Here is a 20622-nt window from a genome sequence, read left to right on the forward strand (position 1 = left end):
AAATTTTTGTGCACCGGGCCTCTAGTATATATATAAAAGGCTAATATGCAAAGTGTCCCCTTGGGAGTTTGACCAGGGGACCCGGAGTTCGGTCGCTCGCTATGATGTGCGCTGACCACCAGGGGGCGGCACAGAACGAAGGAAGGCCCCAGCCAGTAGCCGGAAGGCCCTGATCGGCCCTGATCGCTGGCCAGGCCTAGGGACCCTACCCATGCATGATTTTCGTGCACTGGGCCTCTAGTATTCCTATAATTTGAATTCCTAGTAAGGTGATAGCTTGTAACCTGATCTACCTTAGGATGTTTTTTTCCCCTAACAATCACCTGAAATTGGAAGCAGATAACCAGAAAGTTGGAAAAGAGTCCTAGCCAGTTTGGCTCAGTGCATAGAGAATCAACTACGGACCGAAGGGTCACGAATTTGATACCAGTCAAGGTCAGGTACCTCGGTTGCACGCTCGATCCCGGCCCTGGGCACGTGAGAGAGGCAGCCAATGGATGTGTCTCTCTCACATCAACGTTTCTCTCTCTCTGTCTTTCTCCCTCCCTTCCACTCTCTCTAAAAATCAATGGAAAAATATCCTGGGGTGCCCTGACTGGTTTGGCTCAGTGGATAGAGCGTCGGCCTGCAGACTGAAGGGTCCCGGGTTCGATTCCAATCAAGGGCATGTACCTTGGTTGCGGGCACATTTTTCCAGTGGGAGTGCGGGAGGCAGCTGATCAATGTTTCTCTCTCATCGATGTTTCTAATTCTCTATCCCTCTCCCTTCCTCTCTGTAAAAAATAAAATATATTTTTTTAAAAAATCCTGGGGTGAGGATTAACAGCAACAAAAAAATGTTGGAAAAGAGCCCTCAAGCTGATGAAACGTGTATGCCCTCCCATGCTGCTCGCCACAACCAGTATGGGAGAATTCATTGTTACAAGTGCGCTGCCCAGCTCACAGTTCACAGCCCAATCACAAAGCTATCACTCTAGATCAGTGATGGCGAACCTATGACATGCGTGTCAGAGGTGACACGCGAACTCATTTTTTTGGTTGATTTTTCTTTGTTAAATGGCATTTAAATATATAAAATAAATATCAAAAATATAAATCTTTGTTTTACTATGGTTGCAAATATCAAAAAATTTCTATATGTGACACGGCACCAGAGTTAAGTTAGGGTTTTTCAAAATGCTGACACTCTGAGCTCAAAAGGTTCGCCATCACTGCTCTAGACCAAGCATGTCAAGCTCAAAGGTTAACACAGGCCAAATAAACAAGGTTTAAGTTTATGTGGGCTGCAAAAAAACAAAAGCTTCAATTTTCATAGAAACGTAGGTTTATTTTGATAGAGGCATGCTGAATACAAAAGGCTGAAATAAGTGAGCAATTGTTGATATACAATAATAGAACGTTTTAATAAAAATTAGTATTTTCTCTTGAACACTAACTTACCAGACAATGAATAACTGCACAAATTAATAAGCATAATGCAAATAAACCTATTTTCTTGTTCTCCGAAAGCGAAATATTTCCTGTTGCGGACACCAAACGAGTCAGTACAAGACTAATGACGTGGCAATCAGCTGCTAAAATATTTGCTGCTAGTATTAGTGGAGAGAAATGGTGCGCTCTTAAGGGAAATGAATGCAACACGATTATAGTAATCAATCATTAGCGAACGTTGTAGTTCATTATTAATAATTATGTATAATAGGATATTGTAAAAATTAAGTTATGAAATTTTTATTAAAATGTTTCTTACATGCCGTTATATAGGCTGGGCCGCAAAAATATTCGTTGTGGGCCGCAGGCGGCCTGTGAGTTTGACATCCTTGCTCTAGATCCTTTGACCATCAATAAAACATTATCTTAAGGGAAAAATAAATTATATGGCAAATAAATCCTCAGGTAAGGATTTAAAAATGAAAAATAAAGACTCTACAAATCTTAATAACTTCTGATAAATATTCAAATGTAGTCATTTTAAGCAATTACGTGAAAACGTTGAAAAACCAGAGTTACATATATATCAGATTTGTTTACTCCTTTAACTTGAATTCAACTCTAAATTGCTTGAAATCATTTATCTCAACCAATGAAACAAGATGGGAAAAGGAGGGAAAAGCACGCAAAGCAGGATAAGAAATAATCCCAGGATCAAGCTACTTGTCTTAGCTAACAATGTAATGGTTCCATCCATCTATCCAACTTTCCATTAACTTTCTTGTTCAGCATGCAAGCTTAAGATCCATAAGCCACCGTCACAAAAAGCTTGTGGGTCTTTTGGAAGAAGTTTACAAAACACCACGGGAATTCTCCAAGTTTATCTATGAAGTCCCATAGGAAGCCAACTCTAACCACGCACGCTTCTTCCTGCAGCAGGGTTTGGCAAACTATGGCCCACAGGCCAATTCTGGCCCAACGCCTGCTTCTGTAGAACCCATGCACTATGAATGGCTTTTACATTTTTTAATGGCAAAAAAAGAAATCAAAAGAAGAGTAATACACCTCCTGACATGTGGAAATTAAATTCAGATTTGTGTCCACAAACAAGTGTTACTGGAGCACAGCCACTCATCCACGCTGCCTGAGGCTTGTGCTACAATGGCTGAGCTGAGTGGTTGTAACAGAGACCATATGAAAGATTATCTGCCCCAAAAGTTTGCCAAAACCTGCCCTATATTAAAAGTTTTGCTAATTTGCTTTGAAATAATTGGCTTTAGCTATGTAGCTTTGCACAAGAAACTCCAGATGGTTTTACTGAATACCATCTGAGCAACATAATAGAGAAATTATTGTATCTCATTGTAGATAAGCTAAAAGCCAGCATATCCCGATGGCATTTTTTGGGGAAAATAAACAACTATATTTTTTAACAACAAAGTAGTTCATCCATCAAATCACTTTACCATTTCCAGCGGGGAAAGTTATTACTTGCCTTACTGCTTCTACCACTTAAGAAGCCCAAAGTCCTCCACTTATAAACAAAATATGCCAGAATATACGTGTATCCTTTTCTTGAAAGGGACAGAAGAAACAAAATACCAGGTGGCGCAAAGCAGGGGCTAATGATCACTTTTTGGCCTAATTATCAGAGACGTAAGAGTAACCTGCAATGTTACCTTCTGCCTCAGAATAAAGTCTTCAATATATTCTCCCTATCCGAGCTTTTTAGTAGAAAAATTTTCATACATACAGAAAACTAAAAGAATAGGTCAATGGAACTCCTACAAACTTTGCCTAGATTAATAATCACATGCTCAATTAATTACATGCTGTCATCTTTGTTTCTTCCATTTCTTCACCTGTCCTAGGCAGAACAGTGACTGAATCTTTAGGAACTAACCTGCAAGTCATCGAAACACTTCACCCTAAATACTTTAGTGACCAATACCAGGATAATAATTTTCAAGGAAATACAGATTTTTAAAAAAACTTTAGAGAGGGTATAAAAACATGAAATGGGGGGGTGGGGGGAGTCCCCTCCCTATACCCCCCAACAAATTAGTGAATTTGTTGGGCAACCTCCCAAACCCCAATAATACACAGAGTTAACACTGGAATGTTGGCCAGAGACCACGGGAGTCATCTGATTATCAGCACGATTATCAAGAGAGACCAGGACAGCTTAGCCCCCCACACTCCATGACTTCTCCTTCATGGAGACCACACCTCTGCACTTACCTGAGGGCAGCAGCGTGGTAGGTGTCTACATAATCAGAAATGAAGAGCTCTCGGTTCTTGATAACTGGGTCTGTAATAACAAGTTCTCTTCCAGAGTCTGTCAAAAAATCAATTCATTAAGAGGACATTAAAACTGAGTTTCCCAAAACAATTAGGAAAATTTTACAACTTTTTTCTTTCAGGGTCACCTCCCACTACAGAAAGCACAATAAATAACCAGGCCTGGTCAGCAAAACAAAACAGAGAAGAGGAATAATGTAGAGCAGAAATAACAAAAACAAATATTCTGCTGGGTGTGTTTTATACCTTTTACTAAAGTTCCCACCGTTTGCTGAAATGCAATAAGCACAAATTTTTTTTAAAGGGAAGAAACAACTATTGCATTTTAGCAATTTGTAAACTACTAAATATTTAATCATCCTGTCCATCTTATTTTTTATTGCTAAATAGTCCAGGATGAAGTGAAATCAAGAGTTTCCATTGGAAAGAATAACTAAGTTATTCTTTTTAATAACAAACCATAATTTAACTGCATTAACAGAAATTTTTATAGCTTCAAAGGAGAAAATAAGTAGTAAGATGTGAAAGAATATCATTTTATCATTCTTCAAAACTATTTTTGATGATGGTTGGTCGAATTAAAACCTATCACCAAAAGCAGTGTGAAGAGTGAAGGGCACAGACATCAAGGACAGAGCTGGCCTTGGCAACTTCCTCAGGATCTCTAAGCCTCATTTTCCTCATCTGGAAGTGGGGATCGACATATAATTAATGGGAAACAAATGTGAATCAGCTATCATGAGGTCTAGCACCTCTCAAAAAAAATCAATGAAAGGGAGCTATTATACATCTGAACAAATGTAATATACATTTCATGTTCACATCTTATGTGTAAATGGAGTTATTGGGCAGACACTCCAGTGCCAGGGGAAGAAAAAAGATGCTTGAACAACCTTCCTATTGTTCTGAAAGTCAAGATGCAAGCTGAATTCCAAAACATTCAGGAAAGCTTTGCTTTGAAACTGAAGTTCAAACCCTGAATACAGAGAACTTCAATGATACAGACTCTGTTGAAAAAGAGGAAAGAAATAAAATACAATCCTGTAGGTTATAAGCATTATTAGTTCATCATTAGGCAAGAAAAAGCAATTACTGTCGTTTCCAAAAAAGACATATTTCTATCCGAGTTTACCAGGAAGACGTCATAGCACATGCTCAGGTTCTTTCCTTTTAAAGGCAAAAATAACGAAAGAACTCAGCAGGAAGTGAGTATTCCACTAACGTCCTATTGATAAGAAGCTATTTTAGAAAAAATGTTCATAGTAGTGATCTCCATTTAATAAATGTTTTCAGAACAAACTTTGTCCAAAGCTATGAAGGGCATATTTACCATTTTCATTGTGTCGATCCTGAACCAAATGCTGATACACAGAATCTGGAACTTCAGACTGACGGTAGTACCATTTGACGTTCATGAGTAGGTGGTCCCTCTTACTCTGAAAAGGAAAATCTAACAGCATTAGGAACAGGGTTTCAGGTGCCCACAGCTGCATACCATACCCATGAACACAGTCCCTGGAAACAGATGGACAGGCAGAGAGGGAAACACACAAATTCCACCAGGACCACAAAAATACATAAGTCAATAATGAGGTCAAATTTTATTTTTTCTAAATTACAGCCACAGCACCCTCTCTGATCTGATCCCTCAAAGTTGCTCGTTAAAGGGAAACAAAGGAGAGCAAACTTGAATCTATAAATATCCCCAGTTTAACTTACTCAATGTTATATATTTTTATTTGGCATTAACTATATAGTTCTACATGAATGCATGCTCCTATCTTAATTTTTGACCATTTTAAATATTTATTAACTGTGTTAATTATAAATATTTATAAACACTGTGAAGCCATTAAGGGCAATACGTTACAAAGAACTTACCCAACAAGGCCTGGCACAGTCATCTCTCCAGGGTTCGCTAATCACCCAGACTGAGTTACATTCTCCCTCCACTTTCCTGCCACTTAATTTGCAGTTATTGCTACATGGCAGACTAACACAGCAAGCTATGAGTAGTGATGAAGGTGCTGAGAGTCCATGAAACATGGACCCTGGCTTATTTATGTTTGAATTGGCAGAGAATTGAACACCTTGTATATAAGTATTTGTGAATAATGAGAGTTCTATGACGATCAGGGTCCCATAGATGTTTGTAAAACACGTAACTTTGTTAGCTATAAAAGTTAACTTTGTTCCTAGTGCATTCAAAGAACACAGTATCAAACGCTGCCCTTCCATTTGAAGGCTACACGATGAGGTACATCATCTGTGCCACCGGCTGGGAAACATCTCAACATGCCAGATCACTAGGCTTCTGTGGCCTCATCAAATAGCTTCCCAACCAGTGAGGGCCTTAAGACACTTCTGAAGGTGAATGCAATATCACTCTTCTTAGCAGCTTCTTCCTTGTCATCACAAGTCAGCGGGTCAGAAATGAATGAGCGCTTCAATCTGAGAAATGCCTCATGTTTATAAAGGAGATGGCTAAATTCTCAAATATGTCAATGGAGCCTTCATTATGCTTCCTGCTTAAATGACGTGTGTGTGTGTGTATACACATATATAGTATATGAAAAATGTATATGTTCTTCACTGAAAGGCCAGTAAGACTAAAAACAAACAAAAAAACCTTTGGTAGAATATTTAAGTCATTTAAAGGAACAGAAAGAAAAACTACCAAAAGTCTTGACTCTATGCAAATGTGAAGAAATCTATTCCTAAGTAAATATAAACATCCACATTCTTCCTTTACAATTAATTGTGCCAAATAGACAGGCTTATAAAAATAGGACAGCATTACTGGTTTCAATAAAACAGATTGTATGCAAAGAATAATCCTACATAATGGGTATCTTTACTTTCTATCCAATTTGCACTTTATATTCCACACTGTTTATACTGCAGGTGGGAAGATGAGGACAAATCAGTATGTTAAGTAATAAGAATGAATGTTACATGTAGGAGGTTATGGACAAGAGCAATTACTTCCAGCAGGGAATTATGAAGGAGGTAAAATCTAACCTGGGAAAATGGGAAATATTTCATTGGATTCTTTCTAGGCAAAGGATGACACCCAAGAAAGATATAGAGAAAGAGAAAATACAAGACATATCCACATGCACATGGTCCATCTGTGTGCAGCACAGAAAATGTTCTGCGTGGTACTGAAAAGAACCTGAATCCTGACTGTAGTTTGGCCTCCAGTGGGGTCCACTAGCCCACTGCTGACCAATGGGGTCCACTAGCCCACTGCTGACCAATGGGGTCCACTACCCACTGCTGACCAATGGGGTCCACTAGCCCATGCTGACACAAAACACAGGAGAGCAGCCAGAGGGCTACCGTTTCATTCCTAGACAAGGTAATAAAAAGCAGGCCCAGGATGAGAGCACTCATCATGGAAACAAACAAACCAGGCGGAGGGACAGTCTGGTTGCCGGGACTCGGGGCTAAAACTCACTTAAGTAAACATACTGTCTAACACAGGGCTTCTCAACCACACTGTTGCCATCTGGTCCAGCGAGGCCAGTGTGGAACCTGTCCTGTGTATTGTGAGATGCTGAGCAGCATCCCTGGCCTCCAGACACACTAAATGCCAGTAGCACCCTCCCCTTCACTGTGACAACCAAAAGTGCCTGCCAGCATGGCCAAATGTCCTCTGGGGGACAAATTACCCCCAGTTGAAAACCAATGGTCTAACAGTTTCCTTTTTAATGAAAGCTAAATCAGAATGGTAAGACTAAAACCTAGGTCAAGTACTATCAGGTGAAGAACATGGACCACAGGCAACAGAAACAACCTTTTAAAGGTACCATAACTGGCAACTGTACAATGTCTATTTTTCAGAACCCCGGCAGTGATTCTTGAAGTATAATATTTATGTTATCTTCTGACCCAAACAGTTAATTATTACACACGCACAAAATTACTGTTCTGGTTTCTTTGTACCTAGACTTATGACTCCTAATGTTAGACTTGACAGAGGCAGCGGAAAGCCTATTGGACTTTCTAATGCAGTACTACTCAATAACCAGCGAGCGGCAGCATTGCATTAAAAAGCCTCCACTTGATTGCACAGCTATAACACAACAAAGGTACTAAAGTAAACTTAAGTAGCTGAAATAGATACACTCTTCCTAAATAGATCAGAAATTTGGTTAAAGATTAAACATCTATAAATGGAGGCAGTAAATTGTTCTAGAGAGTACTAAACTGACATTAGGTAATCCGGGGGTCCTGGGGGGGGACGACCTTAGTGGAGTCACCAAGCCACATGACAAGTGAAGGGACAGAACAAAATTATTTCTATGGTCCCATTCCATCTTGCTTATGCTTAGATTTCTTCCCCAGACAAAACCAAGTAGATAAGATGGGATTAGGGGTGTTTTCTCTACATCAACATAATGGCATTAGCCAACATTACCACCCTAAAAAGGTTTTACAAATTAAAATGTCATCTTCATGCCCTAACCGGTTTGGCTCAGTGGGTAGAGCATCAGCCTTCGGACTGAAAGGTCCCAGGTTCGATTCTGGCCAAGGGCATGTACCTTGGTTGCGGGCACATCCCCAGTAGGATGTGTGCGAGAGGCAGCTGATCGATGTTTCTCTCTCATCGATGTTTCTAACTCTCTATCCCTCTCTCTTCCTCTCTGTAAAAAATCAATAAAATATATTTTAAAAAATAAAATAAAATAAAATGTCATCTTCCATGGAAGCTAACTGCAGTACACAGAGGAACACTGAAGGGAGCAGAGAGTAAACCCCTCTCCCACAAAGCTACCAAAGCCCCTCAGGCACAGGGGTGCTGCTCAAATGTGAGCCACAAGAAATCATCTTCTTCCCGCTACTCGGCAGTCAGATTCTGCTCAAAATCACAGAAAATTAAAGGTAGAAGTGAACTCAGAGGTCATCTGATTCAACCCAAACCACCTGGGTTTAAATCATGGCTTTGCAACTTACTAAGCTGTGTGACTTCGGGCAAATGACTCTTCTAAGCCTCAATTTTCTCATATGTAAAATGAGGAAAAAATAATAGTCTCTAGCTCTTTAGGTTGTGAGGATTAAATAAGTGAATATAAGTAGAGTGGGTTGGCTCTCAATAAATGCTGGATATTACCACCACTGTTTTACAGATGAAAAGAGAAGTCAAGCTATAATAAGAAGTGGCTTATAAATTTGCTTTTCTCCAATACAAAAAGCAGGCTAGCAATAGCAATAAAAAAACAAATCATGTAGCAAATTAGGTGGATGTATCTTCGGTTTTGCAACAATTCAAGAAGCATATCAAGTATATCTGACAAATATGCCTCATTATTGACTAGTGATATAATTGTACAATTGCATAAAGGTCAAAGTGGTTATAAATGACACATTTTAAACGGAATGTGGTGAGAAGCTTCCTACGTGAAGGCACCCTGGGGTATATTTCTGAATACAGAGAAGAGCCCACTGGGAAGTAAATCATTTCCCACCATTTTATCTTTAAAGAGAGGAGAGACTGATTGATTTTGTCTGAGTCCAGGTGGTTGGAAGCCACCAAACAGGAGCACCTCCAATCTACTTAAAATAGTTTCAACAGCAGTGGCTCAGTGCAAAAAAGGGGGAGCAGCTGATTCTGCGTTAAATTGTGGATTCTTCCACATGCCTGGCCAGGATTTCTTTGAAATGAGGGACTGTGTAAATTTAAGGAAATAAAGAGTTTAACAGAAGACAAACCCATCCCCACCTGGGTTTAGGAAAAAGCTAGCCTAAGTGTTTGGGAGCAGAGGAGGACATCTAGAGCTTTGAATGCCAGCCAACAGGCTGAGAATTAATGAGTTAAAAATTCAGAACTGAAATTAAACATTCAGAATGAGATCATGAACAAAGGGAGAAAGTAGGCAATGGAGACGGGGAAAGCAAACAGGAGGCTGCTGTTAAAGGGATACTGATTCATTTTTATCAGCACAACCATCCCGAATACAAATACAAGATCCAAGGCCAGGACCTTCCATACAGGTTTTTCATGATGATTAATATAGTAAGTGCTTCGATTGATTTAAATTGCCAATCTGAGTCTTTCCTAGGAGCATTATCATCATCCTCTGGGAAAAGGTTTTAACACGTTAAAAAATAAAGGAGGCACAGGGAGGTGGGGGTAGGAAGAGAAGGACAGGAGTCAGAAATGACCGACAAGTGCAGAGATTCTCTACACATATCAGAATGGGGAGAACAATACTTTTAAATTCACCTGCGTTAGAGGAAAGACCTTTGGAGCCCCATAAGTCACCTACCAGGTCTTGGCAGATTCCGTGAGGGGTCCCGAAGCCCTCCACACAGGCCATGCCAGTCCCTCTGCTGTTATCAACTGTGACAGAGACCTGGTCCCAGACTCTAACCAGGATATGAAGATGGCTTCATCAAGTGAACAGTTTCACAAACCCAAATTTAATTTCAGCTGCTCAGTTCTTGGGATTTTACATTTCAAAAAATAAAAGCTCTAGATTCCGTTTCAGGTGAAATCAGACCAAATTTCTTGTTTTATAAAGCCGAAGAGCCAATAAAATTTTTCCAGAAACTTGGGAAGTTGAAGTGGCTTAACATTTGCATACAGTATGGTTTAAAAATATACCTTTTGAAGAAACTTTTCATGCATTTCCACAAGATGGTTATAATAAGGTCGACAGTTATAGAAGTCTTAGAGTTTACCGTGTAATTCAGAATTGTCTACTGAGACTGCAGTTCAGCCCCTCAGGGTCCACCTGTACCCACAAGGCAATGCCTGTTGGGAAGGTCATCCTCACTAGGACCTTGGGAACACAGTCTTAGTGGCTTCAATCATTCCTGACTTTGGGAGAGGGGAGGAGGGACAGTCAATGGGGTCAAAGATTACTATTTTCGAAGGCCAAAGATAACTCCAGGCATATGCACACGTAATCTGATCTAAAAGATGCTTTCTGTATCAGTCAGATGATTATTACTACGCTGTGGATAAACACTGGAACTGACTGAGATGAGTAAAATGAAGTCAGATAGGAAATATCTTGTAGTATTTCAAACCACTACTCTCCTAACATAAGACACTAGGAATGTAACACTCTCTATACCTGTATCTGAAAGTAGCTTTATAGCCATCACAGTTCCAAAGGCCACGAAAGAGTCACGGAAAACAAACCTAAGTGCCACCAGTGCTCAGGCCCTCCGGGCCCACCCACCTCAGAGTTCTGCTCGGACATGGGTGCCGGGAGATCAGGGAGAGAAGCAGAGCACTGACTCCGGAGTTTCCTTAGAGGAAGTGAAGGGCTTGGAGTACCTCCTCTAAATAAACACACTATCATGCACAGATCTCCCTAATGTACTGAGACATTAAGTAAACATTCTGTTTCCTTTTGACTACATTTCTGATTGCCACTGAGTGAACAAATTAGCCATTTTTTTGCTTTGTCCTAAAATGCCCTTCTCCCAATGTTCTCAGGTTAAGTGTGCAAGTGGGCCTGAAAGAACACCATCTGAGGAGTTACTGTCTGCAGACATCTCCCAAGGTAACAATCTGACCTGTGACAACACTCTGGCTGCAGCACCTCTCCCTTCTCGGGGCCACACCACACGTGTCTAACAGAGTCCTGTTTAGTGGTATGATGGTTAATTTTGTGTGTCAACTTGACTGGGCTACGAGATGCCTGGGTAACTGGTAAAACTTCATTTCTGGGTCTGTCTGTGGGGGTGTTTCTGGAAGAGAGTAGGATTTGGTTCTGTAGACTGAGGAGATCTGTCCTCAGATATGGGTGAACATCATCAACCTGTTGGGGGCCCCGACTGGAACAAAAAGGTGAAGAAAAGGCAAATTATCTCTATTCTTGAGCTGGGACATCCCTCTTTTTCTGCCATCAGACATTAGAGCTCCTGGTTCTCCAGCCTTCAGACTCCAGGACTCACACTCCTGTGGCCCCTCAATTCTCAGTCCTTTGGACTTGAAATGAATTATAAACCAGCTGCTTTTCTGGTTCTCCAGCTTGCAGACAGCATATTATGGTACTTCTTGGCCTCCATAACCTCATGAGACAATTCCTATAGTATATATACATTTATCCCCTATTAGTTCTGTTTCTTTGGAGAACCCTGACTAATACAAGTGGTGATTTATCATTTATTGGCATTTGTAAATGGACATAACATGGAAGTACACTGGGGTCTATTCTGAACAAGCATAATAAATTCTTTCTTTAAAGATAAATAAATAGATGAAAGAAACAGATAAACAAGCCATACCCATTTGACCAAGCTGCTTACTGCCTTTTGGCACTAGAATCAAGGTTACAGCTCCTTTCCCAAACCTGTAGCACTCAATCCAAAAGACTGCTTTCAAAAGATTACATCAGCATCTGGGTCTGTAAGAGGATTTCAGTCTCCTGTATCAGATGGTGAACAAGGTGGAACCGCCCTGCCTTGCTTTACAGTGTTTACAACCAAGATGTACAAATAAGCGGCTACATACAAACCCCCAGAAAGGTGATGCAGCCAACAATGTGCGGAAGCACAGCCTCTGATGACCAGAAATCATTTTCAAAATCACCGTTTCTTGATGTTGTCTTATTTATTAAACAAATGCCTGCTTTTTGGTTATCTTTACAGTTTAATCTGGACAAAATTCAATCAGTATTTTGGTAGGACCAAGAAGGTGCATGAAAATGAAATCATCTCTCAACTGCCAACTATGGAGTAAAAACTTACTACAGCATATTCTACCTAGGATTACATTGTGTATGAATAATAACATTTGCAGTGGAGAGACCAAAACTGAGTACAGGGATAGCCTTGGGAAAACTACTTCTTGGTCTCCCTTGTAAGACAGGAGGCAGTCACTAGGTAACCTCTGCTGTCCTTGCACTCTTAAAGCGAATAACATTTAAGTCACACACAGAGATAAGCTACACTTAAAGGAGGCTTTCGTAGATGGGGACAGATGTACCAAACCAGAGAGCATTCCTGCAATTGCCCACATGTATCCTGTTGATGTACACCATCCTGATAAAAATACTAAATGTCAGGTCCAGGATTTAAAAGATCCCAAAGTGCGGATGAAGGCTCAAATCAGGAAACTGACATTTCACAGATAAATTAAAACCCTATACTTGGTCCCCAAAATCTGCTGCTCAAAACCAACATAAAACTCTGCTTAAAAGTCAGTGTTCACCACAGCTATGGTTGTATTTAATAAATCCATAATCACAACTTCTCTATTTGGCCTGAAGATTGCCCCTATAAAGGAAGAAAAAAATAGCTGTTCCTAGTCAGTGCCACAAGAAACTGTCAAATCGCCCTTAATCCCTACTAGACGAAATATTCACTGAATTTCTTTTTTTTAAATATATTTTTATTGATTTCAGAGAGGAAGGAAGGGGAAGAGAGACATAGAAACATCAATGATGAGAGAGAATAAATGATTGGCTTCCTCCTGCACACCCCACACTGGGGATCGAGCCCACAACCCAGGCATGTGCTCTTGGCGGGAATCAAACCTGGGACCTTTCAGTCCGCAGGCCAACGCTCTAAGGCATGTGCTGGCGGGAATCAAACCTGGGACCTTTCAGTCCGCAGGCCAACGCTCTATCCACTGAGCGAAACCAGCTAGGGCTGAATTTCTTTTTTAAAAAAATCAAGCCCAAATACTATAAAGTTTGATATCTTTGCAATACTTTGTTTGTTGTTTGGTGATGGTGGAATAGTAGTGGTGATTTTACTAATTCTCGGGGAGTTAATGACTTGTTAGACATGACGTGGCCAGAAAAGTCAGCGAGCTCTACACAAATCAGGTGTTGCAATGGTGAAAAGGAAGTTAGAGAAGGGGGGAGGAGAAGGAGTTGTCTGTCAGCTTCCAAAATTCTCTAGAAGTTTCACAAATTAAATTTAAACTATCACACTATTTTAAAAATAAAATTATTAACTTATGATTAAAGATAAATCACAGATTTTGCTATTAAAAACTGATGCTGAAACATCTTGAAAAGATTTCACTGAGTCAGCATGTGCTTTACAGAAGTGGTTCTCAAACTTGCTAGACTCACCATACTTTATTCTCTTCAAAAGTATTGAGGGGCTCAAAGAACTCTGGTTTGTGTGTGTGATGACTTGTCAATATTTACCATATTGGGGGGGGGGGCATTTTTAACTTTAAAGATTTTTACTAATTCACTTAACAATAATCCCAGAACATGTTAACGTAAGTAATTACAACAGGTAACTCTAATTTTTAAAACAAAGAAAATTTAGGAAATGAGTTAATACTTAGGTTTTTACAAATCTCTTTTATGTTTACTTAAGAAAACATTTTCGTATCTGATTCTGCACTCAATCTGTTGAGATATATCACACTGTCATTTAGCCTTTGTAAAACTCCACTGTACACTCTGAGAGGGTGGGAGTGAAAAAGGCAAATGGTGTCCTGGTGTAATTACACAGACAGGCTGACCCTGCAGACCCTCAGTGGGCCGAGTAAACAAGCTGCACAAAGGGTCTTGGACACCCTCCTCTGAAGCCGGTAGTTTAAACAACGTGAGCATGTTCCCCAAGCACAACCATGACTGCAGATTTTCAAGCACATTCGTCCAGAAGTGAGATAGTAATTAAAAAATAGATTTTATTTTTATTTATACAATCAGACATTCCAATAGTGCGCTGGAACTTCTTGTTAACAAGAAGAAAAATCTAGATAAGAAGCCTCTCAAGGGGGAGGTAGGGGAGGGAGGGTAAAAAAAAAAAGAAGCCCCTCAAATCAATTCAAGGTATTTTTCTCTCTGGAATTGAGCTCATGATAGAGAAACATTTAAAGCTTGATTCCAAAAATATAAATACATCTACACTAAAAAGGTGCACTTTAAAACAATGGTGAACCTATTGAGCTGAAAACATTCACACAGAAACACTAGCCTGGGTAACTTTAGCAATCTGCAACTCTAGGCAACTTGGCTGCCATTTCAAAAACTCGTACTGCTTCTCTCGAGACAATTGGCAACGTGAAAGAACATAAAATTTTAAGGGGAAAAAAAAGACATTTGGCTTACAATACTATATTGAATCATCTATCTATGTATATAAAAGCCTAAGTGACCAACCGACCAGTAGCTATGACGCACACTGACACCAGGGAGAAGACACTCAACGCAGGAGCAGAAACCACAGGCATGGAAACATGGAACAGACTGATGAATCTCAGAGGGAAGGGGGGAAGGGGAAGGCGGGAAGAGATTAACCAAAAATCTTATATGCATACTAGAGGCCCAGTGCGTGCACCGGTGGGGTCCCTCGGCCTGGCCTGCAGGGATTGGGTCGAAACCAGCTCTCCAACATCCCCTGAGGGGTCCCGGATTGTGAGAGGGCGCAGGCCAAGCGGAGGGACACCGGGTCTCTAGTCTTTTATAAAGATGAACATACCTATTTTATGTGAATCCAGCAATATTACTCTCTAGGTGATAACCTTTTTGTACCATTGCTTTCTGAATTAAACTGCAAAACTGCACAGCTGGAAGCACAGTGAAATAATATATCTTTTAGCAGCATGGCGATTTTTAGAATTAAATAAGTATTTGCACTTTTAAGGAGTACAAATATAGGTTTGGAAATTATCACTGATTTACATAAAGTCAGCCTGCATGATAATAGGAATCCAACTACTGCCAGCAAACATTTTCAACTTGCCAATACATAAATTCAAATAGTTTGGTTTAAAAAAGGGGACATGGGGGATTGCTAGGAACTCTGAAAATTATGTTTTTCCTCTTTCATTCCTATGTAAATGAGTTTATCTTGTTTTAAACATCTTATTTATTCTTCTCTCCTTTTGACTTAAACCAAAACAAAGATTGCAACCTTTAAAACCTGTTAGTCTATTTATAACTGTTCCATCTACAGCCATTTTTCTAATACAAACATGCCCTGGTAGCTTATCTCAGTCCACATGCCAGACAACAAAGGCCCCTGGCCTGCTGGAGAGGAGGAGAAAGGGAAAGCAGGAAATGAGAAGGCTTAGTTAATCCCCAGATAATCGATCAGTGTATTCAGTCAAGTGTGAGCTGAGCTGGGAAATGCTGCTTTAAAAAAGAAAGAAAATCAAAGAGCATATGACCAGAGCCACAATTCATTTTAAAATAGGTTATTTTTTGTCAAAACGATTTCCCCATCACGCTCGAGTACTAACATACGCATATTTTTATAAATGTTAACATCTTTTGAAAGAAAACCTTTTTCTTTAAAACCCTTCATCTAGCGGAAATGACTTTTAACTTATGGATTTTGTTATATTGTTTTGGTTCATCTGTGGTGTTTTTTTTCTAAATCACCTTTACTAGGATATAATTTCTACACAATAAAATTAACCTATTTACAATTTCAATTACTTTGACAAATGTGTTGTGTAACCACCACCACAATCAAGATAGGGAACATTTCCATTACCACAAAAAGACTGACTTCCTTTAGAATTGATGAATCTGCTATGCTGAAAAAGCTTTGTGCCAGTGAATGCTACAAAAATAACACTCTAATCTAAACCCTCCTCCATTTTAACACACAGAGCTCAGTGAACGAGGGAAAACCACTCTCAGGGAGCTGTGACACTTCTCTCCTGGCTACGGCTGGAGGCTACAGACAAGGCCATGCTCTCTAACACCAAAGAATGTGCTAGGACTGGGTAAAACTTCTGGACTGAGACTGTATGATCTCCTGAAATTCCCAGAATACAGACAACATTACCGTGATAATAGTTAAGAAAAGAAATGAAAAAATAACTTCAAAGTAGCTCTATGGTATAGTGCACTAACCAACATCTAATGAGCACACGTTGTTCTACACTGAAGGTGCAGGCGGGGAAAAACAGTTTAAGTCCCACTCATGACAGCACTTACATGCCAATGGAGGGGCAGACCCTTGGCCACCCCTCCCGAGCTGAAATGGTTAAGTGTTTTTTAAAAAAGCAAGCCCTGAGCAACAACATCTGTCCCTCAGTACCCACACAATTCTAAGCACATAAAATCATTTACACTGTATTTAGTCTCTTTAGGTCAGTGGTTCTCAACCTTCTGGCCCTTTCAATACAGTTCCTCATGTTGTGACCCAACCATAAAATTATTTTCGTTGCTACTTCATAACTGTAATGTTGCTACTGTTATGAATCGTAATGTAAATATCTGATGTGCAGGATGGTCTTAGGCGACCCCTGTGAAAGGGTCGTTCGACCGCCAAAGGGGTCGCGACCCACAGGTTGAGAACCGCTGCTTTAGGTGTTATTTTCCTTAAACCAGCAGTCTTCTCAAAAGCACCTGGGGATGGCAGGAAAACATGTCCTGTGACTGGACTGCTTCACATATACAGAGGAAGGTCTAAGTAGCTCGGTAAACACACACCAGTTTCTGCATCCACAGGAACAGGCAGAGAACCAAGTGTGTCTGTCTCTCAGCTGAGGCGCAGCTCTGTTCATGAAAACGCCTGAAGATTCTTCTACCCTCTTTACCTGTATCGTTTTTCTTTTTTAAATTTAATTATGAAACATTTCACAGGCAGAAAGGTATACAAATAGAACTACTTACCAAACATATTTTTAAACATAAAACATTACCAAACCCAAAGGCGCTGCCTGTCCACTCTTCCTAGGCAGGTCTGTCTACTCCCCCAAGAGGTAACCTTGAATTCACTGTTTCTCATTCCCAGGCAGTCCTTTATGCATGGGATAGATACATAAGGTATTGTTTTGCAGTTTTACACTTTACATAAACTAGAGGCCTGGTGTGTGAAATTTGTGTTGGGGGGGGGGGGCGGGGGGGACGACGACGATGACTGTCCCTCAGCCCGGCCCGCGCTCTCTCTCGCAATCCGGGAACTCTCAGGTAGGGTCCCTAGGCCTGGCCGGCAAGCAGGGCCTATCAGGGCTTTCCTTCCCGCGTCCCTGCCGCTGCCACTGCTTGCCATCTGTGCAGCGCTGCCCCCCCACCCACCCCGGTCGCCTCCCTCTGCAGGCTACAGGTGTGGGGTGCAATCGCTTGGCTGGCCTGGGCCTCCCTCTGCGGGTGATTGATCACGGAGCCCCCACATCAATTGCCCCACAGAGGGTGGCCTGGACCTCCCTCTGCGGGGCGATGGCGGGGCCCCTCAACCAATTGCATCACACCCGCTTTGACTGGCCTGGCACCAGTGCGTGTCATAGTATGGTCACCTGGAAGGTCATCCGGACAGTTGTTCTGCTGTTCGGTCGATTTGCATATTACGCTTTTATTTTTATAGATGATATCACACTCTGGGTTCTTTTGCAGTCTGCTTTATTTATTCAGCATTATGTGTCCATGAATCATCCATGCCTTAGTTCATTCACTTTTAATGATACATATTACCTCTATGTACAATATACCACAATTTATTCATAAATTTTCTACTGATAAGGTATTTGGGTCATTTACAGATTTTCACTATTACAACCAAGTCTGCTAATAAGTATTCCTATTTGTGTTTGTGCAAGTTTGCCTAAGGCACATAAAACTTTTCTATCAAATTATCTAATTACTCTGAATGTTTGATGCTGCAGCTAAATGTTCAAATTTATTATTGTAACATTGTTCATAATGTCCTTGTGATACACTGTTAGTGCCTGAGGGATCTATAGTGTTGTCCCAATTTTATTTTCTATATTGGTAACTTGATGCCATTTTCTTTCTTTAACATCTTTATAGGAACTTAACAGTTTTAGTCATTTCAAAGGAGCACCTTTTTTTGTTTGGTTTCTTCTCAGTATTTTTTAAAATACATTTTTATTAATTTCAGAGAGGAAGGGGGAGGGAGAGAGATATAGAAACATCAATGATGAAAGATCAAAAATGGATCGGCTTCCACCTACACGCTCCCTACTAGGGATCAAGCCCACAAGCCAGGCATGTGCTCTTGACCGGAGTTGAACCTGGGACTCTTCAGTCTGCAGGCTGATGCTTTATCCACTGAGCCAAACTGGCTAGGGCCTTCTTAGTACTTTTCAGTAAAGTTGCTTTTGAAAAGCCAAACCTGTCTCAGAAGTGTGGAGGAAACACAAGGGAAGACTGTCCATTTTTTTTTTTTTAATTTTCCCTCAAACTAGACGTTTAAAAGGCGGTAGGTTACAAGGTAAAGAGGCAGTGAAGTGGTACTCATAAAGGAACCACAGGGAGAAAACCTGAAAAAAGATTAAAAAGCAACTTTTGATGTACATTTCCTTATTAACTCATTAATTTGAGCTCTTATCTTCATTATTCCCTTCCTTTTCTTGGGTTTAATTTTAATTTCTTTTTAAATAATATACATATTTAGACAACTGATTTTATCCAGCCTTTTCTATTTTCCCTATATATTTTAGCCTTATATATTTAAGGCTAAAAATTGACCTCTCAACATAGTGTTAGTTATCTATATATAAAAAGCCCAGTGACCGTTACAGTGGAACGACCGTATGCACCTAAAAAAAGTATATTCTTCAATTGTTCAGTGTAGTCGTCTATATATATAACAATTAGCTTAAAATTTTTAATTGTGTTGTTCAATATTCTATATCTTTACCAATTTGTAATCCACTTGCTTGCTCAATTACTGAAGATGTGTTAAAATCTTTCTTACTGCCCATCAACAGTTTAGGGTTAACTGCAGTATGTTCATATAATGCATTATATAGCAATGAAAATAAATTACAACATACAAAAACATGGATGCATCTCACAAACAATATGCTGAACCAAAGAAACCAGACACAAATGAATGCATACTGCATAGTACCCTTTACATATAAATTTCAAAGGCAGGCAGAACTAATCTATGACTTAAGAGCTCACAGCCATGCCCTGAGAGGTGGCTCAGTTGGTTGGAGGGTCATCCCATGCAACAAAAAGGTTGTGGGCTTGATTTCTGGTTAAAGCGTATACCTAGGTTGCAGGTTCCATCCTGGTCACATGCAGGAGGCAACCAAACAGTATTTCTCTCTAAAAATCAATAAAAAACATATCCTCGGGTAAGGATTTTTTTTTTTTAAAAAGAGCTCACAGCCATGATTATCATGGGATTAGTGGCTGGAAAAGGACATGAGGGTGGGTTTCTGAAGTGATTATTAGAAGTTTAATTCACAAAAAGTAAAATTTACACACACACACACACACACACACACACACACACACGGATATGTATAACATGTCTTGGGAAAGATACAATAAATCAGTAACAATGGTAGCCTCTAATGAGAAATCTGGAACAGTTTGTTATGTAAAAAGTAAGAAAGTACTCAATGACAGGGATATGTGAAAGGCACACAGGAACCAGCCTGAAAATCTGGCCATTTCTAGAACGATTTGAAAATCAAAATCTGTAATGATAAAATGGATTATAACCCATCCAATAAAATAGAAAACCATACATCTATGCTGATGTACATAAAATAATAAATTGAACAGTTACTGAAGAGCAAGATATTTTCATAGTCACAAAGCACCTTTCCACAAAATATTAATTACAAAGGATAAAAAAAGTAACTACAGTACGGAGGCCTGGTAGACCCAATCTTAATCAGATGATCAAAGGGAACACCAATAACAGAACAAACAGAAATAATGTGCCTGCAATTAGATACGAGGAGAAGATCCCTAATTCAATAACGAGGGAACACCATGTAAATGCAAACTGAAGAATGTTCTACAAAATAACTGGCCTGTAAATCTTCAAAAATGTCAAGGTCATGAAAATCAAGGAAGACTGAAGAACTGTTGCAAATTGAAGAGGACAAAAGAAACATGACAACTAAATGTAACACAAAATGAAAAACTGACTGAACATGTACAGGTGTAATAATGTGCCAATGCTAATTTTGACATGATTGTTGAACTGGGGGTTCTATAAAAAAATCTTGTCAGTAAGATA

General features: G+C 39.9%; 1 protein-coding gene across 1 annotated transcript in view; it reads right to left on the minus strand.

Annotated features, from left to right (window-relative positions):
* RERE (arginine-glutamic acid dipeptide (RE) repeats) overlaps nucleotides 1–20622 on the minus strand; it is a 267612-nt gene that overhangs the window by 176836 nt on the left and 70154 nt on the right. Inside the window, exons 4-5 of the mRNA XM_014546200.1 lie at nucleotides 5063–5168; nucleotides 3673–3769 (exon numbers count right to left, since the gene is read on the minus strand). Coding sequence (XP_014401686.1) covers nucleotides 3673–3769; nucleotides 5063–5168 — 203 coding nt within the window. The remainder of the gene's footprint in view (nucleotides 1–3672; nucleotides 3770–5062; nucleotides 5169–20622) is intronic.

Source organism: Myotis brandtii, unplaced genomic scaffold (genome assembly GCF_000412655.1).
Source record: "Myotis brandtii unplaced genomic scaffold, ASM41265v1 scaffold434, whole genome shotgun sequence".
Classification (NCBI taxonomy): Eukaryota; Metazoa; Chordata; class Mammalia; order Chiroptera; family Vespertilionidae; genus Myotis; species Myotis brandtii.